At 40.1% G+C, this 14,375-nt stretch overlaps 2 protein-coding genes across 3 annotated transcripts in view; both read right to left on the reverse strand.

Annotated features, from left to right (window-relative positions):
* Positions 1 to 2,681: 2,681 nt before the first annotated feature.
* On the reverse strand, positions 2,682 to 8,588 carry drg1 (developmentally regulated GTP binding protein 1). Its single transcript, XM_017410467.3, has 9 exons — positions 8,407 to 8,588; positions 7,390 to 7,513; positions 7,054 to 7,229; positions 6,892 to 6,961; positions 6,425 to 6,594; positions 6,163 to 6,293; positions 5,070 to 5,237; positions 4,861 to 4,983; positions 2,682 to 3,050 (listed from the first exon to the last, which is right to left on the reverse strand). The coding sequence occupies exons 1-9, from the start codon at positions 8,443 to 8,445 to the stop codon at positions 2,951 to 2,953; spliced, it is 1,101 nt and encodes a 366-aa protein (XP_017265956.1). The 5' UTR covers positions 8,446 to 8,588; the 3' UTR covers positions 2,682 to 2,950.
* Positions 8,589 to 9,846: 1,258 nt separating this feature from the next.
* Positions 9,847 to 14,375, reverse strand: part of kcnn2 (potassium calcium-activated channel subfamily N member 2) — a 26,738-nt gene continuing 22,209 nt past the window's right edge. The window contains exons 8-9 of one of the 2 annotated variants that reach the window (XM_017410419.3): positions 14,123 to 14,192; positions 9,847 to 11,494 (exon numbers count right to left, since the gene is read on the reverse strand). In XM_017410419.3, coding sequence (XP_017265908.1) covers positions 11,219 to 11,494; positions 14,123 to 14,192 — 346 coding nt within the window. In that variant the 3' untranslated portion in view covers positions 9,847 to 11,218. The remainder of the gene's footprint in view (positions 11,495 to 14,122; positions 14,193 to 14,375) is intronic. The other variant, XM_017410420.3, reaches the window with a different exon arrangement.

A 14,375-nucleotide genomic window follows, 5' to 3' on the forward strand; every position in this document is an offset into this window, starting at 1 on the left:
GCCCTCTCGCCCGCCTCGCCCCCAAACTCTACGAAACACGAATGAAGGAAAGAAATCTTTAAAAATAATCTACCACTATCTTATCGCACAGAGTTTAAAACACTCAAACATTTGAGAGAAGTATTTGCAGAAGGCCTGAGAAACATTGCTTGTTTTTTTTTGTTTCTGTTTTTTTCTCCCCCCGTCAATCCAGAGGGCGTTCAAGCAGTGATCGATGGAAACAGAATTTAGGCGATTTCGTTAAGAATCGTCGCATCTCCAACGAGTCCGGACCCTGAGATTTCGCTTGCGATCGACTCAAAGCAAACCTCGGTGGCCTGTTGACCTCTCAGCATCGCCGTTGTCCATCTGAGGACATCTGCCGTCTCCTCGACGTAAAAGATTCAACCACTTTGGACGTCTCAGCCCTAACCATGTTAGCGGTCATTGAGTGCAATGTCAAGAGTCCTGATACCATCAGACTAAAAGAGCCGTTTCCCCCCCAAACCGCTTCCCAATCTCGTTATCTTCTCCTGAGTCTCTTTCAGCTCCCAAGGGACATCTTACTAAAATGAGAAAGCGTGGCGCGATAATCAACTTAGAGCTCAGACAACTGAACCACTTTGTGTGATGAAATGACAGCGTAACGTACATCGATGCGAGAAAGAGAAACTCTGCGTTTTCCAGGTACCTGGTGTCATGGAAATGGTGAGCACTTTGGGTGCAAATGTTGGGCGGTGGCGGCGAATCAGGTGCTGTTTTTTTGAGAATGATGATGTGTCATGGGGATGAGATGAGTTCGATGGGATGGTTTTAATGCGCAGATGATTATGACACAATATTATGATTCCTTACCTCGCTTTTTTCAGCTTGTTTCCTTCATCGAAAGGCTCACCTGGATAGAGATCTTTCCAGAGCTGCCGTCAAGTCACCTATGACTCTGTCAGTTTTGAATCTTATTGTAAATCTGACCTAGGACAAACCAGACGTTAAGAAAGAAAAATAAAAAAACAGGAGGTTTTCAGTCTACAGGTTTCACAAACTATCTGTTAAAGTCTATAAGAGTTAGACTCAGCCTAGTCCTGATTTTACTGACGTCTTCCACAAGTTTTCTTTGTTTTTAAAATTTGGTCTTTCCAAGAAACCCACCTACCCACGCACTCTTAAAGCTGAAGCAAAGTTGCAGTCTAATGATGGGTGACGGCTGGATGGTCGGCGCCGTGTCTTGGGGGTGGGGTGGGGTGGACAGTCTTCCAGCAGCTTGCTCTACTGGAGAAAGACTGTCCCGACTGCGTCCTCAGCACCCTTCAAGTCCCCATCTCCTGCCCCTCCTTCGAGCTAGGAGGGGTTGGCGATGTTCTCTCGGGATAGGCGCTCTGGCGATGAAGACTTGGTCAGTCCGGGATTGGACAAGGGTTGGGGAGTCTGGGGGGGCCCTCTGGTTCCGCATTTCATAAATATTAATACAGAGTCTGCCCTCTCTAAATGGGTAGATTCTTTAATTTTGTTAGAGGGGGAAGTGCTTTATTCACTTAATGGCTTTTATTAGTGCCCAGTCCTCAACTCTTTCATTAGCTAAAGTGCTGCTATAATTTACAGGGTAAAAAGGGTGGGGTGGGAGGGTCGATGCTGCTGCTGCTACTGGACGGCAGGCGTTACCCTCAACCACTGCAGCTTCTGCTGAAAGGCAGCTTAGACGGGAAAGAACTTCAGTGTAAAACCTCAAATAACTCCTTTTAAAAACTTTACCGTTGTGGAAACTTCCTTCCACCTCGACTTTGAATCTTTTAACGCTCAACATCACTTAACTTGTAGTGTTACCCAGAGATAAAAGGCTTTTATATTTTACCAATCAAATGTTTTTTTTAACAAATGGAGTCATTCTATATTGTTTAGTTTTCTTTTACTACTACATAGTGCATATCTTTTTGTTAGAAACAGAAAATGAGGATTGATTTTGCTTCTACGGGTAATTTTTTAATTTTAGGCATTTTAGAGCGAAAAGATTAAGCAGACATATTGCAGTTGTGTACCATATTATATAGTGTTTTTTTTGGATGTCAAAGTCACAAATGTTAACATTAAATTCCCCTTTTTTATTTACAAGTATAAATATGTTCATACTTCTTAAAAAAATAAAATAAAATCTTTGTCATCATGTTGGTTGTGCTTTGGTCCAACTGCAGACAGATTCAGGAGGAAAACAAATCTAATATATTCATTCATATTTTCAGTCCGACTGAATCGTACTTTTGCACAGATACCGTCTCATTTTCCCGACTGTATGCACGGACGTAAAATGGCTCCTCTGCTGCATGACACCCGCTGCATACCAACATCTGCTACAACTAGCCCGCAGAACTGCAACAAGCTGTGATACGAAGAAAAAAAAAAAAAAAAGCAGCTTTATTTGGAGTTTTACTTGTGAACAGCTTGGATCCAGTGACCCCTCCCACCCCCCAGGCTCCCGGCTGCATCTGAGCAAATGAACTGATTAACCTGAGTGGCCGTCCCCACCGGAGAGAGGCAGCGGGCCACCAGCCTGAATAACTGGCTTCATCATCAATGTCACATAAATCATTCGGCTGGACGGGGCTTTCAGATGCAACATATTTCTCCCTCCCTCCTCCTGAGCCGGACGTCTGTGGTGACACGGGTACACGACAGATTCAACAACGCCAACTTAAAAAGGAACGCAGAGACAGATTTTCAATGAGGTTTTTATTGAACAGTTTTGTTTTTTAATGCAAGCCTTAACCAACATTCAATATGAACTATTAATGGTGTTAAGTACTGTGTATTTTTTATTTATATATATTTTTTTCCAAATGTGATATATCTGTCACTTCAAAATTAAAGCAAACTGGGAACCAGATGAGAGACAGCGAGAGAGATATACTTTCGGACATGTTTGCTGATTCACAGAGCAACTTTTGTGATACGAAGGCCATGCAGTGACTTAAAACTTCTTTTATTTTTTCACCAGCTGGATAACGTCTTCATCCTCCATGACGTGGTCTTTGCCCACCTTCTGAGGGTTGTGTTTCACGGACGAGCCCCACACGAGCGCGCTGGAAGAGAAGGGGTTCAAATATTACTGAAACAATCCTACCATCGATCCACTCTCTGCTATAAAATTAACCCGCTGATGGGAATAACCTCTTTTAGCTGAAGCCTTCCAGCGGTTTGACTCATCCGCTCCCTTGAGGGCGTTTAATGCTCGGAGGCACTAACACACAGACTGATTGATGACTTCGGCTCACCCATTTACTGGTGAAACATCATCTCGGATCAAAACTAAACTCTCCAGTCCTTCATCGAACGATTTTTCCTTAAACTGAACAATGGCGTTTCAAACTAATCTGCACTGATCCCGCTTTTTTCACACCAGGTATTATACATTTAGTTACACTAACAAAGAAGGAGCATAAAGGCGAGCAAAATCAGCGTTACCGTTTCTTCTCGGGGAGGCTGTAGCACGCAGTACGTGCTATTCCAGCATTTCTCATTGGAGTCCCTTTTTTTTATGATGGCTGAGATGCAATTTAATAACTTTCAGGCAGGCTAAGGCAGAATATCATCATGTGGACAACCTCGGTGACTTCAGTTTTACTTCTCCGGACCAAAGGACCAGTGGAAGGTTTATGTGACAAACCCGAGGGGAGGGAGTCCAGTTACTTTAGTCTCGATCACCTCCCAGAGTGAGCAGAACCTCTTTAGAAGCCAAACGCGTCAAAATGCAACTACTATTTATTGGCTAATTTCCAAATCCTGAAAACTGGCCTGGCTGTAAAACGCGGCTCTCTGCAGAGTACAGCACTCAGCGTGCCAATACCCCTGATCCGAGATACCGGGCCAGCACTGCCAGTACAAACGTTACATGAAGATATCTTAAGGTTTTATCAAAGCTGTGCATATTTAGCAAGAAGATAAGTGACAAACTGACGGATGAATATCCTATATTTGCCAGTCCATGTGCCATAAAGGCGACAAAATCCTCCTTCTGGTTACTGAAAGCAACTTTACTTTATCACCATGATTTGCCTTTTTAATTTTTCTTTTCACTTGAATTGTTTCGATTGAGAGCTTGAGTTTGTTTAAACTATACTAATAACTATACATATATTTATAGGTCAGATACGTTGTTATACATGATGATTGTAATTTTTCTAAATTTTTTAATCCTTTCCATCAACATGTTAGGGGACTACAGACAAAAATGAGCCTTTCTGGCCAAATCGGGCATATTTACGTGATACATTCATGTTGATTAATATGCATTGTCCCTTTATGAAATAAATAAATTAAAAAATTTACAAACTATAATCTGCTCCATCACTGCTTTTCTTCAAAAATATTTCCAAATTGCTAAAACGTCTCCTCTCCATCAAAATGCTTCGCTTGAGAAGAGATTATTTTGGTATTGCTATTAGGAGCTATTAGGTGCAGTTATATCACAATAGTTTTATAATTTAAATAAATGAGCGCAGTATTTGATTTGTAGGAAAACCTTGTGTCGGAGCACCCTGTTTAAAACGATTTGATCATCATTTTCTATTTGTTTTATTGATGCTGAGAGAGACTTTGTATGATTTATTTACTGTATTAGTTATATTTAAATCATTTAAACAATATCTGTTTTCCCTTGAAGTCTAATTATAAGATCTTCTAGAAAACATGATGCGTCTTTAATGGTGTGTCCACAAAGAAAACTAAGTTTCAGAAATTTATTCTGCAGCCCATGTGTCTTTTATCCACATTTCTCTTCAGTCAAGCGATTTTCAATACTAATATCTGTTTTTATTCTCCACTGACACTTCCATGGCGTTCCTGACTCTCACTGCTTCAACAAAAACCACCCACAAGCTGCACAATACTCACTACTTCAATTCTTTGATGAGGTTTTTATGAATCTTTAAGCAGAAATCCTCCACTGAAGTCCGTCCGTTCGGGAGCACAACAGGAGACGTGTAATCGGGTAGCTGGCCTTTTGGTTTGGTGTAGCTGCAGAAAAGCACATCGTCTCAGTCGCATTTCACACTTCTGAGCGTGATTGAGCGCAACATGAATCTGAAGAAATGGATTCTCACATGCGCACAAGCTGCAAGTAGTCCCACATCTTCTCCAGCAGGTCGTCGAAGTTCCAGCGGTGGTGGGCTGAGATGGGAACGCAGTGGGGCACTTTGTAGATGACGTCCAGCTCCTCAATAGAGATCTGGTCGATTTTATTCAGCACATAAATGCACGGGATGTAGACCCTGTTGAGAGGTGACAAAGTCAGCGATCATCAGTGTTGCCAGTTTTAGCTGTTTTTACAGTTTAGCTATTAACTCTGAAACAGGTTCTTAATGATTACCATGGATCCATATGTAATTAGACACTGTTTGACAGTGATGTGAAAACAAAATGAACACCCTCCCATAAATCTGAGGCAAAAACCCCCATCTTGGTCCTTACCAGAAATATGTAAATACAACTTAAACAACACAAATCAGTGTTTTAGTCAAGTACCATAAACTAAGCCACATACAGCAGCTGAGTGGGAAAAAATAAGTTTATTCTGTGCATCAATAGCTTATAGAATTACCTTCAATAACTGGACGAAGTGTCTTTTGTGTGAGTACCACTTTAATGCCGTAACTTTCTTCTTTTTGAGCCACGTTTCTGTTGATTACCTGTTTTTTGTGATCATCGTCCAATTCCACACACCACTTTGGCCCTAGCTTCAGCTCTCATACAGACTCATTTATGACACCAGAACACTTTGGTAAACGGAGAACATTGTGCTTAGCTCAATAACTGTGAGCTGCCCAGGTACTGTGGCTGCAAACAAACCCTAAACACCCCGATCACCACCAAGCTTGGCCTAAAGTGCCGAGATTGTGTTTTTGGTTTCTGTCAAAGAATCTGGAATCTCCCACTGGTGTGAAACTGGGTTAAGATCAGAGTTTATGGATGAAAATAATGAATCAGTTTCAGGATTTGTAGTTCAATTCACTCCTCATCATTACAAAAACATTTGTAGTGTTATGAAAAGCTCAGTACGTTGAACAAAACAAAAAACTGCGACTGTTTGAAAGATTAAACATTTTTAAATGCATCTGGACTAGAGAAGCGGGAGTTCCCATAAGATTTCTGATTCCAACAGAGAATAACAGAGGAGGGTCCACTCCAGCAGCTTACCGGTTTCCCTCCACCATATCAATAAGGTCATCAGCTGTGACATCGCTGCGCAGAGTGATGTCGGCGTTGTGGATCTTGTACTCTGACAGGATGCTCTTAACCGTCTCAGCGTCCAGCTCACTTTGTGTACACTAATGAAAACAAATCAAATCAATCCTGTCAGAATGCAATTATCCCGTTGAGTGATTCTGATTTTGGGGTTCACGTAAAGAGAGCTTTTCATATTTGTCTTCAGAGCCCCGCTGCGTCGTGGGAGACGCACCGTAGCGGTGAAGTTGATGCCTCCTTTGTCTTTTTTCTTGAACCCGATGTTGGGTGGCTGTTTGTTAAGTCGGATGCCGAAGCCCTCCAGCTCATGTTCAATTAGCTTCTTATGAAGAAGAGGCTTCAGCACATCGAGCACTATCAGGATTAGATTGCAAGTTCGAGCCACTGAGAAAAACAAGGAGGGAGGAAAGATAACAGCTGTTAGCTTTGTGGGCAGGAGAATGCCATTGTTTTCAGTGGAGTAAGAAATTGAGGTATTTTAGTTTTCTTAATATTTATTTTTTACTTGTGTTCAGCAGTGTGCAAACAAACAAGCCAAATTGGTCGTGGCTAATTTTATCAATTGAATTCCTAAAATTAGTTTCTGGCAGAAGCAGAACAGTTTGACCCAAACTCCTGCATTTGAGTCATATCACTTCTCTTTGCTGCATTTAGCAGAAATATTAATGACGGTAAATGTACCTGCGATGACCTGTCTGCCTCTTCCCTTGCCATCCTTGGCTCCCTCGATGATTCCTGGGAGATCCAAGAGCTATAAAGAAAAATGATTAATAAATAAAATTAAGCAAAGCATATTTTACCAGGTCATGAAGAAAGAAAGACAAAAAAGGAAGATTTCTATACCTGAATTTTGGCACCTTTGTACCTAATAACTCCAGGGACTGTCGTAAGCGTCGTGAACTCATAGGCTGCGACCTCAGAGTACACACCTGCGAGGTTACTGAGCAGGGTGGACTTTCCAACTGAAGGAAAACCAACAAAACCGATTCGAGCGTCACCGGTTTTCGCCACATCAAAACCTGAGAGTCGGAGAGGAAAAAAAAAGGATCAGAATTTCAGTGAACGGTGATGAAATTACACGTCAACATTATTGCTTCACAGAAAACTAAAACATAAAGAAAAAGCCAACACTGCAGCAGGAGCAGTGAGAGGATTATGTCTGAAATATTATAATCTTACCTTCTCCTGTTCCACCCCCGCTGCCGCCTTTCGGTGTGATGAGTTCCCTCCTCAGTTTGGCTAGACGGGCTTTGAGCAGACCCAAGTGGTGAGCCGTGGCCTTGTTCTTTTGCGTCCTGGCCATCTACAGCAAGTGGAAACAGCAGAGTGTGTGACAATGTCGTAACAAGCATCTTAAACGGCCTGATTTACCTCCCAGCAACAGGCTGGCGGCTTGTTTGGGCTTCTTTGTTGGATGCTGAATCGCTTTAATGCCGGGAACCGTAAAAGATGTAAGCATACTTTATTGTTCCAAACTGACTGAATATGATTTTTTTTTATGAATGAAAGTTTTTTGTAATGAAGATGTTACACTCAGGATAAATACCCTTAATTTAAAATAATTAAAAACACTAGCAATTTTAGCATTAAATCCTTGTATAGTTTGATTATTGAATAACTTCTATTAAAGTTTCCTAAAAGAAACTCTGCCAGAGGGATGTTTTCAATATAAACAAACCAAAAATTTGATATTTTTGGATTAAATTAACACTAATAAATACACAATAGCAAGTATTTCACAAAACATGACCCTTACCTATACAAACAAAAACTGTGTTAGTTTGTGTTTTCTTTTGTGCACCTTTAGTTTTTCCAGACCTACGTATTGCCAGCATTACTGATCGTTTGGTAACCTGTGATCATATCAGCTTTACAGGATTGATTTTTTTTCACATTAACAAACATTAAACTCCACATTCATTATGAGCTATAAAAACAGACAGCTGTCAGTCAAACCGAATCTAGCAGAAGTCACATACTGACTGTCCTGTCTTGTTTAACTCACAATAGACCTACAAGTTAAATAAGTACACGAAACCTATTTTTTAAATTACTTTAACCAGTCAAACAGCCAGCTGGTCCTCAACATGTAGAGCAAACCGGTTTCTGCTGTGGTGGCGTTAGCATGTAGCCGTTAGCTTTTAGCTAAAACGTGACTGACTCAATGGGTTTCCAAGGCGACACTTTCCGACTTACCTCATTTTCTATTTCTGCTATTTTAGCGAGTATGCTCATGGTCACGACTGCTCCGGCGCACACTTCACCTCAGGGATACTACCTGGAGAGATTTGACAAGGAAAACGGCAACAGACTAGCCGATTAGCATAAGCGCACACACACCACAGCGAAGGCGGCTGTTTCCACGGAAATCTCGCGAGATCAGAGATTGTCCTTCTGAGCTTTGCCCGAAGTTTTGACTCGCAGGATAAATCCGTTTTTTAAATTTGAGACAAAATTTACTAAATCTGTTTAGCTGAGCTGGGACAATCTCTTTAAATGTACTAGATGATAAAATATTGTGAATTTTAAATTTAACTTTGATGTGCGAATTTATTTTAAAGGCTAAATATTTGAGAGCTGAAATCAGTGTTGTATATTTTGTTGTTTTTTTTTAAATAAATTGCCTATATAAAATGGATAAATTGATTTACACATTTCACATATTTGAATTGTGCCTCATATGAGACATTTATCAGATCTAAGTCTAAAAAAAAATAGCCTTGCATCACAATTTCCCAACAGTTTTGGTTAAATCAAATTTCATATAATTAACAAAACTATGGGTTGTAACAGAAAAAATCTGCTTTTTTTGGTTTATTATTACCAGCAATGTTTTTGAGTTTTTGTTTATTATGAGTAACAAATTGTAGATCACATAAATGCTGTATGCTTACTTAAGTATACCCTAAATGCAACTTTTGACTCTTAATCAGAATTACTGTAAGTTTGCACCGGCCCTTAAATATATATAATAACACTGAAAAAAAAATAGGCTAATAAATTACTAACCATGAGATTTAACCAATACCTCTTCAGAATAAAATTTAAAATATAACTCATTATTTCACATGAATAAAGAGATCGGTTGCTTAAAGATTTCCCTTCATGCTGTTTTTAGTCAAGATGAACCAACATACTGACAACTAAGTGTGGCTGTATCTGAATATTAGGCTTTTTTCCTAATTATAATGTATAATGTTTTATTTTGCATATCTCCAATAAGTTTAAAGGTTTGTCTCTATATGCAACTCCTTATTTACTTTATTTCATCTTTACAAACTGCACATTTTGATCTGAAAATCAGCTTCCTACTGTACAATAAGTGTAATGTGCATTCTCTCTATAAAAAACAAAAAGATAATAAAAATGTCCACAGGGTCACACTTCAGTCTTGTGATACACACAGATAAAAACCTGGGTCTGTTGTACTGGCTGTTCAGGCAGAAAACAAATTTAGTCTCACTAATCTAATCTAGTTGAAATTTACAATAAAGTTAGTCGTTGTTGACGTGAGGCTTGTTTAAGCAGCATCATCAACAAACCCTCTTTATAATCAGTCCTGCTCAATACACCATCTCACGCAACAAAAACAAAGAGAACAAAAAAGACAAGTCTGTCTAATTATGTATTTTTTATTATTTAATTATTGTCATTAAAGTTGCATACAATATAATCTCTCATTGGTATCTTTGTTGCTAAAGTTTGTGGACGGCACAGCTGTCGTTTCTGCAAACGTTCTTGCTGATTTATTGATTTTCGGGTGACAATATCAACACTGCCGACTGGATGAGTGACTAACCCATGCTTTGCTCAGTGTAACTTCAGTAAATATGGTCAAATACTGAATATTAATGCCTACCTGGGTAAAATAATCTGTATATTTATGCTCAGAGGAAAGAAAAAAACAACTCCTAAACAATTTTTCTCCTTCCCAAGTATCTCAAACTGAATATCTGTTAAAGAGGTGTGCTTGTCCTCATGAAAATGTATAAAAATATGCATTTTTCAGTTGTAGCTCAGCATTTGTTGTTGCCCAGCTGGGATGACAGCGAGCATGGATAGCACAGAAGAGGTGAGACACGGCAAAAGATGGGTGTAGTTACTTCCTTTATGATCATTCAGTGCATTTCTATAGACTACAACAGGTCTATGTGAATGCATCTTTATGAAAAACAAACAAAAAACAGACTTTTGACCTGATTTACGACAATAAACCCATGCCCAAACTTCTGACATAATCGTCTTTTAATGAGTAATGCATCTTTATATCAGTCAGCATTGAAGTGCATTGCTTAAAAAGTAAGTGCAAGTACAGATTTTGATGCATTCATTTTGACTTGAGGGTCAAATTACTTGCAATGTCGTCCCCCTTCCCAAAAAAATAGGCATTCTACAGGGGGGACTCTGCAAAGGAAAACTGCTATAGTTGATGCTGTTTCTAACCTAAAAGATATTTGATTTGATTCTTCTCCCCACGTCAAGACTTTTAAGTTATCTCTGAGTGACTCGGTGTCGGAGGGATTTTCATCTTCCCCCCACCCGCTGCCACTTGACTCCAGGCCATCAAGCACAGCACTTTTCCTTCGTGTCGCCGACATGCTCCCTGACTGGAACACAGCAACTGAATCAAGCCAGCAGAAGCACAAAGTCTGTGTAAAGCACTATTTTAGTGCAATAGTTTCACACCTGGTAACTTTGCCACCTAGAACTGGCAACCTCTGCATAGAGACGGAGAAGAGTTCTTGTCATAGCCCCATTGGTAGGTCTTTTATTACTGAGGGAAGCGCCATTATTTGTGGTCTGTCACCAGAGCAAGGATAACAACACCTTTTGAGGTAATAAAAACAATAACAGCATGAAGTTATCCATTAAAATTCATTGTCCCTAGTGACTCAAATTCTGTCATCAGAATCTGGATAATACTTATTGAAACCATAAGGCTTTACAATAAATGCAACTTGGCCATATGATGGCAAAAGTCTCTGAGTGGAGGCCTTCCCCTTGGACTCTAGCTGCTCTCTGAGGAGGTGGGCGGCGCCGTGGAGGACGACCTCCGTCGCGACACCGACTGCGAGCGCTCGGGGTTGTGTTTGTCGTACGGCTGGAGCTGCACCTCCATGAAGTCCCTGTGCTGCTGGCTGATGACCTGGCTGATGAGTCCAGGAAGAGCTTGCAAGTTAGTCAGCAGAGTCTCCAGCTTGGTCTCCAGCAGGGCGATCCTCTTCTCCATGTCCTCGCCTCTCTCGTTTAGGTCCGACACCATGTCGTACATGATGTTCTGAGTCTGCAACAGGACAGAGGAAACAGCCTTCATGCAGTTATTTCCCAAACTGGCGTCAGGTTTGGATTAGTGACCTGTTAAATACTGAATGTGTGGATGATAAGATAACAAGACAAATGTGCAGACTGAGCTCAAATCTGGAAAAAGAGAGAAAATGACACATAAGAGTGAGATTTTAATTTTAAGATGCACTTTCTCAAACGCTAAACAAAAGTTAAATGTTCATTTTCAACATTAGACCAGGATAATTTTTCACAAAACATAAATGATAAAGCCTTTACTGGCAGCTGTTCAGTCATTTTTTTAAATTAAATTTGAAGATACCATGAGACTTGCTGCAATTTATTGGTAAAAATAAATAAAAAACTCTTCTTTTGTCAGTTCCTGATTGCTTTTCCTTTACTTTGATGTAAAATAATCTTGAGGTTAAAGTAAAGGGATAAAGAAACGGATTAGGATGAAGAGTTATTGGTGGTAAAAGTTGAACTTGAAAAGATGAAAGTTGGAGAGCAAAAAGTCATAGAAGTGAAATAAAATGCCACCAAAAGCTGCTTATTATTTGACACATTATAAAACAAAGCCTTCATTTGACTTTAAACATTTTCCTGCTTTGACACTTGATATGTCTCATTAGTAGCTCTTTTAGATAGGTGTTTAAATGTTTGCAGCAGGTTGTAGCTTTTGGTCACATTTTACATAAATCCAAACTTCTTTTTTTAAATAAATATGGCAAACATTGAAGTTTTAACATCGCAAAACCATTGAACCTAAGTAAATACTTCTATTTCCACAACTAAAGCAGAAGATTTCTCCTAAAAAAACTGACACAAACACTATTTTAAGTGTTTTTTATGTTCAGAAACCCTGAATAATTTGCTAAAGGCTGATCCACAAGGACAGCTTTATATATTTATAAAAGTTGATGCAGAATAAAGCATTTTACTCTAAGACCTTGAGGACACCAGAAAGGCACTTGATGACAATTTTTTCAACTCTTTTGAAGCATCGCCGCCTTCTCTTACCAGTTTACACAAAATACGCTTTAGAGTTTGTTTTGCACAACCGACAGCGTCAACAACAGACGCGGGAATTCGAGTCACATTTCTGGTGGATTTTAGGGGTGAAGCTGAGCGGAGAGAGGTCTCTGAGGCTTTATTCAGCGTAGAGCTAATAATCTCAGGCAGGCTGGAGGCGCCGTCGTCCATCACTTACCTCGTCCTCTTCTGATGTGTGAGGCAGGAATGATGGGATATCTAAAGCAGTGAGGACTAAAGAACCACTGCGCCGCTCAGCCTGACAGCAACAAGAGTTTTACTGTGTTTGGCTGCATCTATAAATCAATAATTCCTCATCATGTAAAGATCGTTGGGTGGCTCAACAAAGGTAAAACAAATCCCTGGAATGCACTCCTCTTTGGGTCCTCATTTGTACATTTCGAGCTGAACTGATTGTGATATTTTAGATGAAACAAGAAGAAATTAAACATCACTTGGATTCAGCCTGTCCCAGAAATTTATCCAGGATCAAGTTTTATTAACAGAGGAGGAAGGTTATAGAGCAATAAACCACTTAACATGAAATAAAATCACAAACTGATGTTAAAAACACAGTTTTCACATGAGAAAAGGAGGAAAGGGAGAGTAGGGATCATTTCATGTAATCTGATGGTATTTATCTGTAATGCTGCAGAGAGAAATAACAAGCACTGCATTACTTGGAGAAAACAAAAATAAAAAAATCACATCAGAGAGTGTAGTGAGGATAAATTAAGGCGATAAACTGCGATCTTCAGGAATTTTACATTGCACTGCAGTGGTAAAGCACCTTCTGCACATGTGCAGCTCAGGAGGTGAGAACGGAGAGCTTACACTGCCCTCTCACGGCTGCGGGCTCCTACAACAACAGTTTGATATTCATGCTGAGCAGCAGTGGCCATTAGGCGCCTTTTCCAGCTCCAAATCCCAAATCTCTCTTCTATTTTACAGCATGAGATGATTAGGCAATATGAACTAATACCTTTCGTGACACGCTGGCTCGAATCCAGCTTGACTGTGGTGTGCGTTTGAATGTCAAAGCGCTCTGCTCCCCCCCCCCCNCCTTTTTTTTTCCTTCTTCTTCTTTCCTGCCTTTATTTCTGGCTGAATCATCAAATCACAGTGTGTCTCCCTTCCCAGGTTAGTGTTTCTGCTGTGTCAGACTGGCGCGCTGCCCGGTCTTTCCCTGAGGCTCGTCAACTTATGTTTAGTGCATCTGAAGGCAAACACTAGGGGATGCATGAAAGAACAAACAAAAAACAAACAAAAAAAAAACCCAAAACACCAAAATAAACCCTGCTGGGTTTCTCATTTGTTTCATTCAGTAATTTTATGGAGAACATGACCTGCAAAATTCACGCTGCGAAAGAAAAAGAGGTTATTATTCCGTACTCAAACAATTGATCTCTCAGGTGAGTGCCGTCGACCACAGTCATGAGAAAAAAGCCTGTCTGTTTATTTGACACCTGTAGACTTTGTCTACATAAGGAAGGACAACTAATTCAGTGAGTCGAACAGCATGCATTGACTTCCACCCACAGAAGTGAAATAAACCCATTTTTACAGAGCAGCAGTGATCCATCGTCGTCTAGCTTACCTTTGCAAGGTCCACTAGTGAGTTTGCTTGGTCATTCAGCTTGCGTTGCTCCATTTTAACACTTCTCAATCTGAACACAAGACCATTCAGAACCCAGTGAGTCAACTCTGTCAGAAAGTTGAGACTTTTGTGCGCACACAAGGCATACACATGAAGAGCACTCCTGGGACATGCACAGGATGTGTGTAGGAGAATGGAGGGATTGGCAGAGGGTCAGTCTTTTTTTTTTTTTTTTTTAAGAAGTCTTGCAACT

Source organism: Kryptolebias marmoratus, linkage group LG14, assembly GCF_001649575.2.
Source record: "Kryptolebias marmoratus isolate JLee-2015 linkage group LG14, ASM164957v2, whole genome shotgun sequence".
In the NCBI taxonomy this organism is placed as follows: Eukaryota; Metazoa; Chordata; class Actinopteri; order Cyprinodontiformes; family Rivulidae; genus Kryptolebias; species Kryptolebias marmoratus.